The sequence below is a fragment of the Bos javanicus genome, chromosome 20 (assembly GCF_032452875.1).
Source record: "Bos javanicus breed banteng chromosome 20, ARS-OSU_banteng_1.0, whole genome shotgun sequence".
Lineage (NCBI taxonomy): Eukaryota > Metazoa > Chordata > Mammalia > Artiodactyla > Bovidae > Bos > Bos javanicus.
In genome coordinates this window covers 48740884-48761451 of record NC_083887.1, presented here as the reverse complement: position 1 = coordinate 48761451, position 20568 = coordinate 48740884, and the positions used below count along the sequence as shown (strand labels likewise).

The 20568-nt window shown below is 35.2% G+C and overlaps 1 protein-coding gene across 4 annotated transcripts in view; it reads right to left on the bottom strand.

The window, feature by feature from the left end:
• The window catches only part of CDH10 (cadherin 10), a 186834-nt gene that overhangs the window by 17649 nt on the left and 148617 nt on the right, over positions 1-20568 (bottom strand). For 3 of the 4 annotated variants that reach the window (XM_061393821.1, XM_061393819.1, XM_061393820.1), the window contains exons 6-8: positions 10970-11157; positions 9407-9660; positions 4073-4209 (exon numbers count right to left, since the gene is read on the bottom strand). In XM_061393821.1, coding sequence (XP_061249805.1) covers positions 4073-4209; positions 9407-9660; positions 10970-11157 — 579 coding nt within the window. Of the gene's footprint in view, positions 1-4072; positions 4210-9406; positions 9661-10969; positions 11158-20568 lie in introns of those variants that run through there. The other variant, XM_061393822.1, reaches the window with a different exon arrangement.

Sequence of the window (20568 nt, the reverse complement as noted above, 5' to 3'; positions counted from 1 at the left end):
TCATATAATTATAATGTAACTAAAATAATGAAATCAGCAGTTTCAAAAAGTAACATCTAAAACTAATTGTTTGGCAGGGAGGCAGACAGAATTCTAAATCCATTTGAAATGGATTTACCTTTCTTTCCTCTTTTCAAGAGAAGATTTAAAACACTTCCCTTCTTTAACACTATTGTTCAGTCCTCCTTCAACCTTCTTAACCCCAAAATATTCAGCTCTCAGGTTCTAATTTCATATTTGCCCATCTACTGCTACATGCTTTCACTTCTTAGTATGTCATGTGGTTATTAGAGTTTAGACTCTGGAGTCAGACTTGATTCCCAGGTTCATCATTCATTCAGTGTTTAACTTTGTCCGGTTTACACTCTTTCTCTAATGCCTCAGTTTACTCAACATGAATCAAAATAGAACTTCTGATCTTATGAAGTTATTTGAATAACTAGGTGAGTGAATACAAGAAAATTTCTTATCAAAGTATCAGTTCGTTGGTAAACACTCAACACTAATACATATTGTTATTGGGGGCTTCCTTGATAGCTCAGTTGGTAAAGAATCCGCCTGCTATGCAGGAGACCCTGGGTTGATTCCTGGGTTGGGAAGATCCCCTAGAGAAGGGAACAGCTACAGATTCCAGTATTCTGGCCTGGAGAATTCCATGGATTGTATAGTCCATGGGGTTGCAAAGAGTTGGACATGACTGAGTGACTTTCACTCTCAATACACTTTGACTAATGTTATTAAGATTGTCTTTATTATCACTGTCATATGCTCTTCATTTCCTTACATTGTTTAAAAGCTTAATCTATCTTTCTCCATACAAAGCATCTACACAATAAAAATACGTCAACTAGTTTTCTTACAGTTCCTGTGGGTCTCAGGAGGAATACTTTTGGGGAAAAGTGGAGAGAAGAGAAAAAAGAGAAAAATGCTATTTTTTCCACTATTTTTCTACCTCTCTTATTCCTAAACCATTTGCTAATACCCAGAGGCATAGTGATTCACCTATAAATGAATCCTCAACTACCCAGAGTTACTTGTTGCTATGGGGAAGAGTGGGGAGGTATGATTCATATTTTCTAGAATGTGCTCTTTAACCTACTTTTATAGTTAGGGGACATAAGCAAAATGTTTTCTTTCAATACAAAGTCTTGACATAAAAATAACTCTTTTGTTGGTAGCAATTCACTTTCTAACTGTGCCACAGAAGCCAAGAAAGACGGAAAAGTTTCACATCTAAAAAAATTGCACTGTCAGTCCCTTCCCTAACACAATACAGAGATTCTCCAGCCTCTTTACACATAACTCAAGGCTCTTCAAATCAAAAGCTAAATCCACAGGGATAAACATGCTTTGTAAAGCATCAGGCCTGGAGTCATCTATTCAAAAAAAACAGTGCTTACACTAATCTTTTTACTGGCAGATGTGGCAGCTTATGTATAAATAAAAATATAAAGCCTTCCCAGGAAGCATCATACTGAATAGGAGCCGGCTTATTTTTACCACCTGAGCCTCTCGGCCGTCCGGCAAACTCTAGTGTAGCGAGAACTTGTGAGCAATCTAGGATCTTAAAATCTATGTCCTAAGGTAAAACCATGCCACATAGTCACAGGCTTTTCTATACCTCCAGGAAGAAGAAAATATAAATCGCCATCTAGAAATCCCAGGCTTTAGAAAGAAGTATCTTTTGTACCTCCTTAGGGCAAGAATTTCCACTAATAAGGAAGCAGGTATAGAAAATGGAGCCCTTAGTCAGAAACTTTGCTCTGCTATTCTCAGAATGTATTGCAATGCTTATAGTTTAATTCTGATATGGTTATAGGAACTCATTGATTTCTACAACCCTGTGTTTTACAATCCCTGATGGTGACCTTAGTTTTAGATTTTATATTCTCCACATAGCATTTAATTTTTTTCCCCAAGAAGAATAAATTACTCCATGGTATAATGCACTAAATGACTGCCTAGAATAGAACTTGCCATATGATATGATACACTGCTAAGGAATGTAGAATTAAACTGTTAGAGGCAGGATCTGGAAAAACATTGATAAGACGTACATTTTTAGGTCATTCTGCACTGTTCTGGATGAATGGCACACTTAGTGTTCAAAATCTAGCAAAAACCATGCCCTATATGCTGTTTTCCCTCTCACCCTCATTCCATTTAATAATTGGAACAGCGTGATGGGCCCCTCACTGTGTGTGGTTTGGCAGGTAGGCATTTCCAGCAGTTACTCCATAGACTGGTTTTATTTAAGGGCAGAAAGTAGGTTTAGTTCTTAAAACGAAGAACATAATTGACTTAGCTTTTTACAGAATTGTAATTATTTCAACTAGCTTTAGAAGTTAAATTTCTCAAAGTATCTGAAACGGAAAATGCAATTCCTAGCTCATTAGGCTTGAATAAGGGGCTTGACTAGAGCAGAGAGCACAAACAATCGTGATTTTGGAATAATCAGACTGGATCCTGTCAGGCATATTTAACATTGTGATATGGATACAGATACAGAAATAAAATCTTTCCTTAAGAAAACCTCAAAAATTCTTCAGTTCACTCTGAGAGGTACAGCCATTTATATTTCATTATGGAAAAACTGGATCGTTTGGATGGTAGAATTCATCTATATTTCAGAGCCAGATGTAAGAAAAAAATTAAGTCTAGTACTTTCTCTTGAGGCATTAAGTTCATTGCTGATGATCAACCTAGCCCAGCTCCATCCTTCTGGAGCTTGATATTTCAAATCCAGTGCCCTGCCTTCCAAATCTTGGGATGATTACTTCAAATAACTTGACCTTGATATGTATTTGTGGATTCAGCTTACTTTTTCAGATCTGAAATGTATGGTCTTTTTTTTTAAACCCCATGATTTAGTCCCTCATTAATGCTTCTATGTAAGACAGAGTTGCTGTATTCCATGCACATATCATAATACAGGAATCAGAAACCATAAACAGGTTTGCATGTGTGGACAGGGCTTGCTTCAGGGGCATGTGCAATGGAGCAGGGCCTCACATTCAGAAGGCCCCACCTTTATTTAATGCTCTGCTGTTGCCATCTTAAATTTCTTCATCATATTTTAACATGAGGCCTGAGATTTTCATTTTACAATGAGCTCTAAAGATTAAGTATCCCAGTCCTGTATATGGGTAAGAACATTTGCAATTGGAGACAAATAAGACTTTGAATGGGCCTCCTAGGTGGTGCTAGAGTAAAGAACCTGTCTGCCAGTGCAAGGAACACAAGAGATGCCCGGGCTCTGTTCCTGTGCTGTCAGGATCCCCTGGAGGAGAGCATAGCAACCCACTCCAGTATTTTTGCCTGGAGCTTCCCATGGACAGAGGAGACTGGTGGGCAACAGTCCATAAGGTCACAGAGAGCTGGACACAGCTGAAGTGACTTAGCATGCATGCATGACATTGAATGCTGGCTCTGTCTGATACTAGTTGGGTGAACTTTTATAAATTAAGTATAGAATTAAGTATTAGATCTAAAAACAGAATGACTAGTTTCAAATCCCAGTTTTATTACTTCTGGCATTGTGACTTTGGATAAGTTACTAAAATCCCTGGAGTCTTACTTCATACTTTGTTAAATAAGGTCAATACAAATATTCGGAAGAAAAAATTGATTTAAATTTCTTAGAATACCTGTTTAGAGTGCTTAATGTTAGCTATTATTATGGATACCTTTGTTTCTTCACCTGTTAAAAAGAAGTAATCATATCTATCTCTGTGTTTAATGTTAAAACATGGACTTCCAGCATTTCAGCATAAATTTTAATTCATTGTGTCCATGTGATGAATTTAATGCATTTCCCTTTCTCCCAAAGAGAAAATCTTTAGTTTCTAATTCTAGATCATTTTTATTAGTTAATACTAAATGTAGATCTGTGGATGCCCACAGCTATTTCTCAGTATATATAGAAACTATTAAAAAAATTATAGGTGTTAAGGAGCCTTTTCAAACCTTAGATTAAAATTACAATTCATTTGTGCAATGAGATGGAATTATTCTTAATATAAAAGAAAACCTAAAATTATGCTAAATATGATATACATAAAATTCATCTTACTGATTTCAGCAGCTATAACAGTAAGATTGTGCCACTGAGATAGTTCACGGTCAAGTGGCTTTGATGTATAAAGGGATCCATTTCCAGAATGTATGTTAAAGATCCTGTCAAGGTCAGTGTGGCGATCCAAGGAAAATCTGAACATAGAAGGCAGAGAAAAATACATGGCAGTATTATTGATGGCTTGCAAGAGAAAATGGTGAAATGTAGAGACACACATATAGTGATATTTAATAATTTTAGGAAAGTGCAAAGTACTGATCTAGAATGCAGACTGTGTCATGGATTTATCATACACACATACATACACACACACAGACACACATACATACACTTACACACATTGACCCTCTACCATCTCCCCAAAACCTCTTCCTAAGGCTAAATTTACTTTTACAGTGCATTTAAATGCTGGTGTTCTCAATGTTTTATGTTATTAAGTCATTATGTATTGCATATTTAACTGGCCCTGATGTATTTTATCCACAAAGCTTAGAATTACAAGTTTTACCCTACCAATTGAATTTACCTAATGATTGTTAATCCTATTAGAGAATTATTACATGGGTCAAATACAAAAAATCATTCCCAGAAGCAAAGTTTTGGAGTAAGAATATTGGAGATGTTAGTTTCCTCAGAGTAGTAGGTCATCAATTTATGACAGTGTTCCAAAGTTTCAAAGTTTCAATATAATACCTGGTTTGCCTCAGTTTCTTACCTACATGTGTCACTATAAAATGTATACATTTTAACCAGAAATATTTTGAGTAAAAATATTTGGGATAGGAGATTCTAGATATTTTATCAAACAAAATCTTAGTGTATGTATTTAAAAGACAACTATTCTGCAAATTGATTAAAGGCATAGTGTTGAGTGTTATTCCAAAGCCTAACAACAGGTTTATCCATCAGGATGATGTAGTTGGTATAAATCCCATTATTTTGGAGATTGTCAATCAAGGTTTAAAAGAGTAACTCTCATTGGTGGTTCTTGCCACTTCACACCCCTCATGGTTTATGAATATCTTGAAATTCTGGAGGTAGCAAGCATAATCCCCCAAGTTATCTTTAATGTTCCCTATTAAAACATTTTAAAAATAAAGCAAGATAGACATGACAAAACTAGGAGTAATAAGTTATGGCACATATTTTCCTAAGCCATGATGGTCATTTAAAGTTATGGCACATATTTTCCTAAGCCACGATGGTCATTTATTTAAGGCAAATGTATGAAATAGTATTTTAAATTACATTTTACAAGAAATAATACAAAATAATTTTGAAAGTGCCATAAACTCTTTTTATTATTTTCCTATTCCAAGCATGTATAATGTTTCCAAAAAGCAGTTGAAATACATTATCTTTATGCTGGATTTTGAATAAATTGCATTAGAAAAATAATTTAACATATCAATACAGTTAATGTGATTTTATGTTTGAAGATGGCTTATTTTAGATTTTTATTTTAAGTCTGTTCTAAGTGGAATAGACTAGTAATTTACAAATTTCCTTAATAAACCCCAGCCATTTCTAACAACGTAACATGAATTTAGTTTTCTATTCAAACTACATGTTTTAGCCATTCACAAATAAAGAAAAATATTGTATCTGAAATAATTCATAAATTACATTTCAAGTTGACAAAATTTTTACACTACTGAAAAATCCAACATAAATTTTACCTCCTCCTTGGAGTATTCCGTTATTACCTGAAGTAGAAGCTATCTGTCCCCTTCCATCCTAAAGCACCTTGCCATTTACCATATTGTATTAGGAGTTCATCTCACATCTCAAACAGGAAGTCAAATATGAAAACAGCAAGCATCATACTTAGTGTCTAGTACATACTCAATGAATATTACTTCTCACACTGAATCTACTTTCTTAACAAACTGAGAATTTCTTGAGAAACATATTAGTAACTGATATGGTCACACACAAATATTTGTTGAATAAAAGAAATAATGACTCCTTTGGCATTTTGGCAAGTAATAAATATCCTTATTTCTATAGAATTATGGCAGGAAATTGAAGGTTGTAAATCAAATCATATTCTTTGCCAAAACCATTTTATATGTGTTTTGTCTTTTTTTTTTTGGTAGTTCAGTTTAGAAAACAATGATAAATTTAAATGATTATGTGAAATTATCTGGAAGATACAGAGAAATCCTAGTTCTTTTCCACAGTTGACGTAATTATTGCTGACTTTTGCACAACATAGGTTTGAATTCTATGGGTCCATTTTTACTACAAATATAAATTAGAGTATGCATTTATTAAAATAAATAAATCTGAGGTTGACTCTTCAGATGCAGAGCCATAGATGCAGAGGGCCAGCTATGAAGTTATACTCAGATTTTTTACTTCACGGGGGCAGGGGATATCTACACCCCTAATTCCCAAGTTGATCAAGGGTCAACTGTATATTTTTCAATTTTCTATTGATAAATTCTATGTATTATCTAACATTTTCATTTTAGAAATCAGTTCCAGAAGACATATTTTAGGTAAATCCTTTTGATTATTGCATTAGCATCCATGATATATGACATGGACAGTGTATAATATGACCAGTATTATCCTATTGTGTGTATGTGTGTGTGTGTGTGTGTGTGTGCACATTCAGTAGTGTCCGACTCTTTGTGACCCCATAAACTGTAGCCCTTTGGCTCATCTGTCCATGAAATTTTCCAGGCAAGAATACTGGAGTGGGTTTCCGTTTCCTACTCCAGGGGATCTTCCCAACCCAGGGATCAAACCTGGGTTTCTTATGCCTCCTGTATTGGCAGGCAGGTTCTTTACCACTAGTGTCACCTTGGAAGCCCCATGCTGCTGCTGCTGCTGCTGCTGTTGGTAAGTCGCTTCAGTCGTGTCCGACTCTCTGCGACCCCATAGATAGCAGCCCACCAGGCTCTGCCGACCCTGGGATTCTCCAGACAAGAACACTGGAGTGAGTTGCCGTTTCCTTCTCCAAGGTGTGAAAGTGAAAAGTGAAAGTGAAGTCACTCAGTCATATCCGACTCTTAGGGACCCCCTGGACTGCAGCCTACCAGGCTCCTCCATCCATGGGATTTTCCAAGCAAGAGTACCAGAGAGGGTTATCCATCTCTAAATGCATTGGTTTAGTAAGATTACTTTATTTCTTTGATTATATATACATATATATGTATATATAAATCTCCATGGTATATCAACATTAACATTCAAAAAATTCATGTTCATTTTCTGCCTTGTTAGTATAAATTCAAATATATAACAAAGAACATGGCTAGACTCTGTCATTAACAAGCAATGAAGTCATTAATTCTGTTGCTTAGTAGATATAAATGGAGTTTTTTCTCCTGGTCCATAGATTTGCGTCCTGATGAAAAATTTAATTAAAAAGAATCCACAGACATATTTTAACATATAATAACCATTAGTCTATAAGATGAGGCTTCCCAGATGGTGCTAGTGGCAAAAATCTCACCTCCCAATTCAGGAGATGTAACAGATGTGGGTTTGATACCTGGGTTCGGAAGATGCCTGGGAAAAGGAAATAGCAATCCATTCCAGTATTCTTGCTTGGAGAATCCTCTGGACAGAGGAACCTGGCAGGCTACAGTCCATGCAGTCAGAATCTATTTCATTAAGTGGAAATAGATCTTTATATCATCACTTTATAATGTCACTAGATGTAAACTGAACTTTTATTTTTTATTTTTTTTTTTTTAGGCAATGGCACCCCACTCCAGTACTCTTGCCTGGAAAATCCCATGGATGGAGGAGCCTGGTAGGCTGTAGTCCATGGGGTCGCTAAGAGTCAGACACGACTGAGCGACTTCCTTTTCACTTTTCACTTTCATGCATTGGAGAAGGAAATGGCAACCCACTCCAGTGTTCTTGCCTGGAGAATCCCAGGGGCAGGGGAGGCTGGTGGGCTTCCATCTATGGGGTCGCACAGAGTCGGACACGACTGAAGCGACTTAGCGGCAGCAGCAGCAAACTGAACTTTTAAAAAATACTATTTTTTATTTTAAAAAGGCTCTTTGCAAACTAGAAACACAGAACACAGGCTGTTAAAGTCAGTTAGGAGCTATGTCAAGGGAAAGCTTGTTATGTATTTAATAGGGAAAAAATAAAAGTGTATATTCAATAAATGTTTACCAAATAAATGCCAAAAAAATCTTGAAAAAAAATCTAAGGAATGCAGCAATTTTAGTGAAGACAAATGGATGGGAGAAAAGACATTTATAAGAAAGTCATCCTGGCAGGTGGGAGCTACACTTGAGTACCATATGCAAGTTTTGGCTGTCAATATGTAACCTGTCATGCTGTATGTGACTATAAGAAAATGTTTAGGTAAAATTATATAAATTATATATATATATATATAATATATATATGAATGACTGCACTTAAGATATGACAGGACTTAGAGAATTTAAACTTTGAGCTAGAGTCACATGGCACATAAAATTAGATATTCCCAGAATTCTGTTACTGCATAGTTAGGAGTCAGAGAGGTGTGTACTTGGAAACTGTACAACCATTTGAACTTCTTCTTGACTGGCCCACATTATAAAAAGAGTAAGCAAAACCAGTCTTCTCAGGATTAAGGAAGCAAATGAAATCCAAAACAACTGATGGACTAACAGCTTAAAGTGAGTAGTCATTTTGATGCTGAATATTGTATATATAGGTACTTGGTACATTTTTAAAAATGAGAGAACAAATGTCAACGAAAACTTTGTCCTTCTCATTTGTATGTATTTATCACATCTTATATGTTTTTAGGGGCCATAAGAAAACAAAGCAAAAGAAAAATTTGAAATGACTCTGATCTTTCTAGAGTGTTCTAAATTGTCTGATATAACCAAAAGAACAACCAAAAACTTTCCCCTTTCCTGGTAGGAATAAAGAACAGTTTCTAAAATCATAGTGCCTTATAACATTGTTATGATTATATTCATTTTAATTATTAAGACTTCTCTCAACCTCACATTTTATTTAAGAACCCGAAAATACAAATAAATCAATTTGGTTACACTGCAAATGCACAGCTGAAAAACATCTCCTTTACCTGTATCAGGCATCAGTCAGAACGATAAATACCTTAAAGAGATAGGAAGATGATGCAAGCCAGTTTTCAGTAACTGGCATAATTAAAACTGAAGCAAACTGTGAACCTTATGCCTACCCTGCCCCAGAACATAAACAATTTATTTTAAATACGTGTGCTCAGCAAATGTATGCACAGCTCTTTCAATGCATTTAGTGCTTTAAATACAATTTCATCATCTCTCCATTTACTTCAGTTCCCTTTCTTTTCATTGTAAGCATAAGCATACTTACCTAACGGGGCTAGAAGTAGAATCTGGGTCTCTTGCCATTACGGTACCAATGATTGTACCCACTTCAATATCTTCATGAACCTCAAACAGATAGGAGGATCTGCTGAAAACAGGGGGTTCATCCACATCCTCAATAGAGATTTTCACAATTGTTGTATCTTTAAAAGGTCCTAGGTAATAAAAACGTGGATCCACATGGGTATTTTCTGCTTCAACCTTCAGAGTGTAAAGCCTTCGGCTCTCATAGTCAAGTGGCTGTATTAAGAATAAATAAGTAAATAAATCATCAAATTAGATAGAAGACAATTGAATCATATGTCCTTTCCAAGTTACAGTATGACTGTTAAAGCCTAATTGAGTTCTGTCAAGTTGTTCATTAACTGTAAATAATTAAAGTAATAAAAATATAAAATAAAACTACTTTTACATATCGGGTGGAATTCAGTTTTATTTTCATGTACTTGAAATGTAGTACATCAGAACATAGGAAAATGAGAATCTAAATCTTAGAAAAATTGAAACGGAGATTAATATCTATCTTATATGATGGCAACCCATTATAAAACATGGGTTGGTGGATTGTGTGTGTGTTTGTGTGTATATATGTGTGTGCTGAGTTGCTGGCTACAGCTAAATTTTTCAAAGCAAAAAATTCAGTAATCTTTTAAAATATTTGCTGTGATATTTCCATTCCATTTAACAGGCCCACGGTAGTACATAAATTTGATGAAAGTTTGAAGACTAATACAAAACCTTTCTGCAGTTATGCAAAACACTGAAAATAGGAACAACCTTAGGTAAAGAGAAAAATTCTGATAGTAATTGGTAATTAGGTTACATTATGAAACAAAAAGAAACTTAAATATTGAGTTGGCCCCTCCTTTGCTAGTCATTGTCTTTGCCTACTTTGAACTTCGTAATAGAACCTGAAGAGAGTTTTGTGATTAACTAGTGGTTACTTTATGCAAATAGTATGCAGGACATTTTATTAGGACCTAAATTCTACTGGGCCTTACTTTTTCTTATAATGATGGTACTGATGCTGCAATAAAAAAACTAGTTACCTTTAAATTGTATCACTGAGCATATGTGAGCAGAAAAGCTTAATTTATGTAGCAAAAGGGAAAATGTGAACAATGAAATTATCTTCCAATCCATGCTGTCTCTTTTCATTAGCAACTCTAATTATTGCTTCATACATCTGGATAGATGGCATGTTACTTTTTATGCCTCCAAATGTGATGATATATTGCTATTATTAGCTATTAGCTATTTTTAAGGAAACAATCTTAATAAGGGGCTTTAATTAATGTGACTCAGAAATACAATCACACATATATTACCTTGCCTTTTAAATTTTGTAAAATCTCAGGTTTCATGTTTTAATTAACAAAAGCACTGGGTCAGAACGTCCAAGGTGATCTTTGGCTTTATGTCTCTCATACTTATACATTTACACTGGAACATGATAGGGATATTTCTTAATGGACAATGCTTGAGTGGATAACACATAGCAAAATATCTACTTTCTAAACAGATGATTATTTCCATGGCTGTTCTGCACCTTTTTCACAGTGATGATGCCCTCCTGTGTGTCCTTCTCAGTTATAATGTCAAACATATCAGTCCCATCACCATCAATAATTCGGTATTCTACTTCAGCATTTTTCCCAGTGTCAGCATCAGTTGCTTTTACGCTTCCAATGGCTGTGCCAACTGGGGAGGATTCAAGAACTCGAAGATGGATGGTGTCTGTACAGATTACAGAAAAGAAGAGAGAGATTTCCTCAATAGAATATTTAAAGGTAAAATGTGTATGAGAAAATATTATAAATCTTAAACTTTACATTAGATGTTTACTAATAAGTTGAATACACTCAATATGTATAATATATAGTTTTGGGACAGAAAAAGTAGAAATATAGGGTGTTTGATCTGTGCTTACTAGTGAAACAACCTATACCAAGAATTCTGGTTTTAAAAAGAGCATGTTGTCTTCTTTTGCATTTGCATAAGTAACTAGAGATTAGCTTTGAGTACAAATATGTACCTGTATGTGTTTATACAATCACAGCAAATCACAGAATATACCACAAATATTTCTATATTGCAGTGAGTGAACATATTTTTAAATTGTTTTTCCTTTCTTGTTTTCAGTTATTTACTACTCAGTGTATTGCAGCTGCAGAGCAGAACATTACAAAATTCCATGCGATCAGCCATAGTGGGGAGGAACCCCACTTCTGTTTGTGATGGGAGACACAAAGGATAGTCTGTGGGGAATACAAAGATGTCCTTCACAGTGTCAGTGTGAAAACACTAAATTCTGACAAACTCCCTTACATTCAGAGCAAAACAAGAATTTATCTAAGCCCCTGACTCTAGTCGTGCTTCCAGCATGAACCAGCTCTCCTGCTAAATGAGATTTATGTTTTAGCACCTGATCATAAACTACATGCTTCTGACAGATTAATTGACCCAAAGCACACTTCTGATTAGAGCAGATTCTCGCTCATAAACCTTAAGTAATTCTCCTTAATATACATAATACAGTCCAGACCTCTTAGCTAGTCATACTCTGGCCTGACTATATCTTTCCTAATGTGCCTTTCTTTCTGTCACTTCCAGGAAAGCTTTATACCAAACTGGGCTTTTCAAAGTCTTTCTTGTCAAAAATTAATTTCCTACTCTCTATATTTTCACATACTATTCCCCTCACATAAACTTCTTCCCCCATTGTCCTCAAATAATTATAACACAATTTACCAAATCTGAGAAAATGGCTCTCTTATGTGTTGAGTGTTTGAGGGGATAAGGCCCTTAAAATTCATATGTTGAACTCCTAAACCCTATTCAGGATCTCAGAATATGACTGTACTAGAATATAACATCTTTACAGAGGTAATTAAGGTTAAATGAGAAGGTTAGGTTGAGCCCTAATCTAACATGACAAGTGTTTAGACACAATCAGGCACAAGAGGAAAGCCCATGTGAAGCCTGGAAGAAGATGGCCATCTACAAGTCAGTGAGAAACCTTAGGAGAAACCACCTTGGTCTTGGACTCCCAGCTTCAAGAACTGTGAGAAGAGAGATGCCATACAGTCTGTGGTACCTTGCAGGGCAGCCCTAACAAACTAATACAGAGGCCAACAACTTCTCAGTTTGAAAAGTCCTTTCCTAGGAGACACCATTAGGACTCAGTTTCTACCACACCCTGGTTGGTCACTTAATGTATACTTGTCAATTCTTTTTCTACATTTTTTTCTCTCCATTAATTTCTGGTTACACAACATTGACAGCAACTCTCAATTCATTCCTTGGTTATTGTCTTGTTGGCTCTCTTTGCCTTTGCTATTTCTTCTCCTAGAAACACCTATTCTTGGATAATCAGATGGTTCATCCTCTTTCTTCTTCAGGTGACTACTCAACCATGACCCCTCAGAAGCTTAATATTTTACTGAAAAGAACCTTTTTGAGAAGGCATCACTCTTCCTATCACTTACCACTGCTAGGTATTATATGATTTACTCGTTTATTTGTATGTGCCATGAGGATGCTACACAAGACAGGGACGGCTTTGCATTTTTTCACCACCATATTCCCAATGTACTTCTTTGAATATAATAGCCACTATGTACTTTTTCTTATATTGGATATCTGAGAAACTACCTAACTCATCTGTCAGGTCCTATAATTGGCCAAATCCAATTAAATCTTTTATACTCTGAGTGCACACTGCAGCCATATCAATGCTTTGAAAACAATAATTTAATTAATAGTTATTCAGAGCCTTGAAATTATTTGACAACTCACTTTGTACTTAAAACATAGATAGGCTGGCCCTCCATAGATTCTTATTTCCTGTCATTTTCACCCTTAATTAATAGTCTCCATACACTGGTCTTCTTTAGGTTTTTCAAATATGTTTTTCCTTTTCAATTTAATGCAGTTTTCTTCCTTATGAAAGATTTTCTACACAACTCTTTGCCTGGCAACCTCTGTCTCTTCCTTTGGATACACGTATGTGTAGGGCTGAGTCCCTTTGATGTCCACCTGAAGCTAGCACAACATTGTTAATCGGCTGACTTCAATATAAAATAAAAAAGCTTAAAAAAATCTAGGTGGCTTCAAACAATAAAAATTTATTGTCTTACAGTTTTGAAAGCTAGAATTCTGAAACCAACGTATCCGGCAGGGCCATTCTCTTCTCCACAGGTCTATAGAAGATCCCTCTTTGGCTTTTCTAGCTTCTAGTGCTTGCCATCAATCATTGGCATTCCTTGATTTGTCAATGCATCATTCCAACTACGTGGCCATCTTTTCCCTGTAATTTCACATTGTCTTCCCTCTGTGTATGTCCCTCTGTGTATTCTAATTGCCCCCTTTTTAAGGATACCAGTCATATTGGAAAAGGGCCCCAAACTTACATACCTCCTTTTAACTTGATCACCTCTATAAAGACCCTATTTTCACATAAGGACTTAAAGCTATATTTTTATGGAACATATTTCAACCCATAATAGGATACTCTGATGTGAAGTTAAATATTATCATTAATAAAATCCACCGATGTTCTGAGAAGAATAGCTGCAGAAATACCATATGGAATTATTGTTTGTAAAGTTTAAAAAAAAATAAGAAGAGAACCCGAATGTCAAACAGCCTGAAAATAGGTAAATAAACTGTTACATTATCACACATCCTAACATAATATAAAATTGAAAAATATGAGCTATAGTTACATCAAAAATATGGATGAATCTTAGTTGCATTATATGAAGTGGGAAAAGGCAAATTTCAGAAAATTATACACAGTGGGACATTATTTTTATAAAACGTTAACAAGACCTCAACACTATTCTGTTTGGAAAACCATAAATACTACATATGTGTTTGTGTGTGTGTGAATTATCTCTCTCAAACACACACACACACGTGCACAATTTGAGTATCTTGCATGTGAATGCAAGCTATTTTTAAAGTCCTTGTAATGCTTTAAAGTAGTGATACTTATGTTCTCTTATAGTTACTGCATGCTATATGAAAACATAAAACAAACAAGCAAACCCATATACACCATAAATAATTGTCAAATACAGCTTTGTTTAAAAGTGTTATTAGTCTTTACTGGCACTTGATGGAAATAAATATCTTTCATTTAAAATTCAGGGCTTCCCTGGTGGCTCAGTGGTTTTAGAATCCACCTGGAATACAGAAGATGTGGGTTCGATCCCACATACATAATAACACAGGAAGAATCACAAGTAGAGTCAGCAGGAAAAAAAAAAAAAAAAAAAAACAGTGAAAAGCAACAATAACATAAAATTCAAAAGCAAAATCAAGACAAGTAAAACACTTTAGCTGGATCATATCAACAAAACAAATAACGTAGAGTCATCAGGTGGAGCATATTTTTAAAATATACTCATTATGTTTTAAGGAATGAAAGTTATAAGATTTTTACTAGAGAATGAAAAGTGGCTTCCTATACTGATATGAAGCTAAACACAATATCCAGTAGTAGTCAAGGTTGAAGCAGTTAAAAAATAATGGATGGGTTAAACAGAAAATTAAAATCACAAAGGACAGATCTGGTGAGCTAGAGGACAGTGGAAGGAAGTCCACATGATTAAAAATTAATATATAATTGTGAGGTTGGGAAAAATAAAAGACATGGATCAAAATGTCAATGGACCTTTCAAGGTAACCCCTGATCCTAGAAAGATACTGAGCAATGTCATCAAAATTTGATGATAAAGTTATTTTGAACCTTGAATATTCACTATAGCCACAGTATTAATCAAGTATGATAGCCCAATAAAGATAGTTTTAGACTCAGCAAATTTCTTTCCCTTTGGCCCTTTTAAAATAACCTGATGTAGAATATATTCCAGGAAAACAAGAAGTTAAATCAAGAAACAGGAATACAGAAGATCTAGAGAGCTATGTATCTGAATTAAGAAAATGAAAAAGAACTGTCTGGGATGGCAGACTTTCCTGAACTCCAGAGATGAGCCAGCCCATGCTGAAGGGGGAATACTGATGGTTTATAACTCTGAATGTTGCTAGAATTAAGCTAAGTGCTATCAGGTTTTTTCACTAATAACTTTTGAATAGCACCTCTAAAGTGCAAATCTGTAACATCTCTGAAAATACAACTTTACTAAACAGGATCTTTGTCAATAGTGGAAATCATTCCATGGAAAATAAAATATCTGGCTTATTATCTCCTAAGACTTTTAAGAGCTGGTGTATACTTTGGTTTACAGTTTTGAACTAAATATTCAACTTTTACATGTTGAATGTAAAACATGTTTTACATGTTTAATACTTTGTATTAACTTTAATAATTATGTTTACATGCATAATACTTTGAAAAGTGCATTTTAAAAATTATAAAGAATTTTTTTAAGACATGGTTAAAATTTATTAGATATATTTACTGCTTCAGTGAAAATGCTATTGGGATAGAAAGGCAGAGAGGAAGGGTGAAAATGGTGGATATAAAAGAAATTTCATAACAAACTTGGTGAGATAACCAATAGAGAAATTTTGAAATGTGTTATTATTAAGGGGAGAATAGATTGAGATGCCACTGAGCTCCATTTTTGAGAATGATGAAAAGAAGTCAAAAGGAAATCTACAAAAATTTTTAAAATAACAAGAAAATATTACTTAATTACAGTTAACCTAGGTGAACTAAAAAGTAACAATTTATCATTGTTTTCTGTGCTGATTAGAGCTATGGAGAGGAAGAACAGAATGGGTGGCTTATTTTCTATTTTAAAATTTTATCTATGAACTTAATACTTTGGAGCAAATTATTATTATTATTATTGTTATTATTATCATTGGCAACACCATGTGGCCTGTGGGATTTTAGTTCCCTGCCCAGGGACTGACCCACAACCTTGGCAGTGAAAATGTAAACCTAACCAGTGGACTGCCAGAAAATTCCCTGAAGCAAATTATTTTTTTTTCAAAAAATTAAATAGAAAATTGTCCTGATGAAATTGGAGATTATCAGGTTATGGTAGAAAGTTTCTGCATCATGGATCTTTTAGCAGGGAGATAGAAAAAAAGAAAAAAAAAGTGTTTTTGTTTGTTTCATCAATTTTACTGTCTCATAGATTTCACTGGGAGTATTGTTTCTGGGAATTTGTTCTCCGACTTTTTATTTTTAGTTTGGGCTTTTTTTGAGATTGCTGTAGTTTTAGGCACTGGCTTAGATTCTGAAAATCTGTCTGCTTTGAACTTGTCATTAGTATACTTCTGGTCAAGGATCCAAAACATTTTATTTCCTTGTTTTATTCTTTGGTAGGTGCAGAGACTGTTTCCATCAGGTTATTTCATTTTCATGAGAGTAAGCATTATCCATGTTAATTTTCAGTACTTTCTGAGGTTTAGTAGGGAAGTGATCATTCTCCATTGATTCATATTATGTTGTTGTTCCGTTGCTTAGTAGAGTCCTACTCTTTGTGACCCCACAGACTGCAGCACGTCAGGCTTCCCTGTCATTTCCTAGCCCCTGAAGTTTGCTCAACCTCATGTCCATTGAGTTGATGATGTCATCCAACCATCTCGTCCTCTGTTGCCTTCTTCTCCTCCTGCCCTCAGTCTCTCCCAGCATCAGGGACTCTTTGCAACCATATGAACTGTAGCCTGCCAGGCTCCTCTATACATGCACAAAAATATATTTATTTTTTTTGAAACACTAATCAAATTGTTTTCAAGGAGTTCTATTCTTTCCAGAAAAGCAATGACTAAGATTGAGCTCATTCATTAAAATACCATAGATTTAGTTCCTCTGTTAAATAATTTAGATAGTCATACAATAAAATACATATATGTTGTATACACATACAGAACATATACATTCATAATTGCTTTGATTATATGGCCACTTCAGTAATTCATTTATTCAATAAATCTTTATTCAGTGCTCACGATGCGTAGATAACGCTTTCTCTGAAATTGTGTTTATGCTAAGAAACCTATTCAAGGATGAGATTTATTGGGTCTACTTCAAAGTTTAAAAAGTGCATTTCTATATTTTAAAGGTATGAGAGAGCTATTCATTCATACTCTTAAATTTATTTCCAAAACTCGTCTGTTGAACACAGGTATGCTAGTTTGTCAAGCAAACTGAAATTGCTTTAATGAAGAGCTTGCAAAGGTGTCTACCATGTAAGGGGAGCAGCAGGAGAGGATCCAGAAAGGAGACAGACTGTACTGCACTCACTGTCAAAGGCAAAGTAGCACCTGCCATCCATCTTACATTTCATGTTTCCTTAAAGGCATCTATTTGCATGCTTCTTATTTTTTACCTTACAGTTGATGAAGCTTTAATTATGTGGTACGCTTTCCTATCAATTCCAATTTATAGTTGTTTCCAATTCATTCCCAGGTGTCAGATTGAATCATTTGCTTCTCTTTTAATGTTTAGGGCAGATAAATATTTCTTCCCAGTGAGTATGTTCTTAGTTTGGTTATCGACTTAAGCACAAAGGCACGAATGCAAGGAGGAGAAAGGCAAATGCCATTTCCAAATTGCCTGTGCAAATTTGCATTTAGAAATAAAAACCTAAATGGTAATATTGCAAAGAATACTTCTTAAGGACTGGCCAAAAGATAAGGCTACTTAAATAAGTGTATTCTGAGGCTATTATTGACACCCTCACACAACATCTAAATTTTCATTTATTAATGATTTTAAACAATTTTGATGTACTTTTTTTTTTTTTTTTTTGATTCAGAACTAAATATTCCAGGTCACTTGTCCTACTAAAATTTAATCAGTAGGACCTCTGCACTTGAGTATGGAAAACACTGCAGATTTGTTTACTAGAATTAGAAATAACTGACAGCTCATATAAGAGACTTGGGAGGAAAGGCAGAAGATGGGCACAGTTAGAGCTGTGACAGGGTGACCTCCTCAGGGGCAACAAATCAGATGCCAGAAAACGAATGGGAGAGCAAAGAGGGCAAACACAGGTTTTGAATCGTGGCAACAAATAGCTGCCGTTTGTTGATAAAAAAAAAAAAAAGTTTCAAAGAGATATAATTTGACTCTTTCCTTTGTTTCCTGCCCTTATTTCTATTCACATTTACATTAAGAACCTCTCTACTTTTCCAGAGTTGTGAGAATAAAGCACCACACACGTGAATCAACAAAATAATTTAACATTAGTTTAATTTTTTTATTTGCTTTGCATATAATCTTATTGTAACATCTCTACGCCGCATAATAATCTCAAACAATACTTGCTCTAAGAAAAATGACACAATTATGCACGTTTATAAACCATTCTGTTGTATAATGTTTAAAAGATGTTTTCTAATGAGCTTAACAGGAAGAAATTAAAAACAAGATAAAGCTCCTGAGAGGAAACTGCAGAGTAGTTAAGGAAATTATGCAATGCTAAATGGGCATTTAGGAAAAGCAGAGGAGAGCTCAAAGTCACACCAGAGACTGACAAGGGACTGAGGCTTTGGAACTGAAGACACTCAGCAGAGGAAAGGCAGAAACCTAAATCTGTGAACACTGGAGACATGATCACCAACTTAGCTTAAGGCATTTAAGTTAAATTAGAGCAAAACAAGATGCTGCAAAGTGTCTTAGTTTCCTGTTCATGTCATTGAAGAAAGCAATGGGACAAAGCTTTTAGAGACGCTGTCATTGATCCCCAGAGTCTAGGGAATCCATCTTGATTCATTTCTTTGAAATTGTCTCCAAGTTAATTGGCATCAATAGATACATAGAACTGCAATGTGTAGGAACATAAAAAGTATATAGAATCGGGAAGGTTAAGATAACCTTAAATGAGTCATTCATAAACATATTGCATTGTACTAGGTACTCAGTCTCTTTGCAATGTGTCTCCCCTGAAATTATAGGCTTACTAAAAACTGTTAACAGCATTTGAGCCTAAACTAATTTGTACAGCTAGCTTTATTTCTATAGATCTTTATCTATACCTACCCAGGGGTATTTTCCAAGTGTGTTCTAGAGGACACCATAACACAGAGGGACTTTGAATCCCATTTAATAAAATGCTAAATCATTTAGTCTAAGGTAACTTTCTACAGGATTCACTGGAGAGTTCCAGGTGGATTTTTGTATAATTTCCACAAACTATGTTTTTCTAGAAAGTTATATATTTCAACATACTTGGAAATTGTATATTTCCTTGGTTATGTGAGTACCTGCTGTGTGCATGCTAAGACACTTCAGTCATGTTCAAACCCTGTTTGTCTATGGACTGTAGCCAGGCTTCTCTGTCCATAGGATTCTCCAGGCAAGAACACTGGAGTGGGTTGCATGCCCTCCTCCAGGGGCTCTTCCTGACCCAGGAATCTAACCTGCATTTCTTGCATCTCCTGCATTGGCAGGTGAGTTCTTTACCACTAGCGCCACCTCGGAAGCCCATTTCCTCACTAAATGTTGAGCTTAGCTGAGATTATAGGTGTCTATTCTCACGTATATTTCACATGTGTATATAGTTCACGATCTACTAGATACTTAAAAACCCACTGTATATATTGTTCACCATGTATTAGGTATTTAAAACCCACCATCTTTTTGCAGGCATCTTAATTTAAAATGTTCGAATCAGATTGAATCCTTGCCTCTCTCTTCACACAAGCTCTTCTGGTAGAAAATGAGACTGTATCTTTTGCTCTCTTTCTCCCTCAAACCTTTTGTCGACCTAATTACTAAATCCTATGGCTCACCCACTTAACTGTATCTCAAATCCCTCCTCTCCTCCGATTCAGTTCAGACACTCATCAACCCTTGCTCTTCCAATCCAAGCAATGTGCTCCGTTGCTGCCAGAATAATTAGACAAAATGAAGAACTGTATGTAGCTGGTGCTTTCTTAAAAAATGCTCCCTTAGATACTACAGGTAGCATTTTATTTTTGTATCAACCCTCTTGATGATGCTGACTTTGCTGTATTTCCACTCTCATTTTGCACAGCCTCCGCTACAAATCCTGGGATGTGGCCATACCAAATCCCACGCATTTTTCCAAATGTCACCTTTGTTCATTCTGTCCTCCCTAACAGAAATGCTCTCCCTCTCAATGCCTGTCTTCTTTCCTGGAAAATACTTAAATATTTTTCTCTTTTCTGGTCTCCTTACATCTGAAGAGTTAATCATTT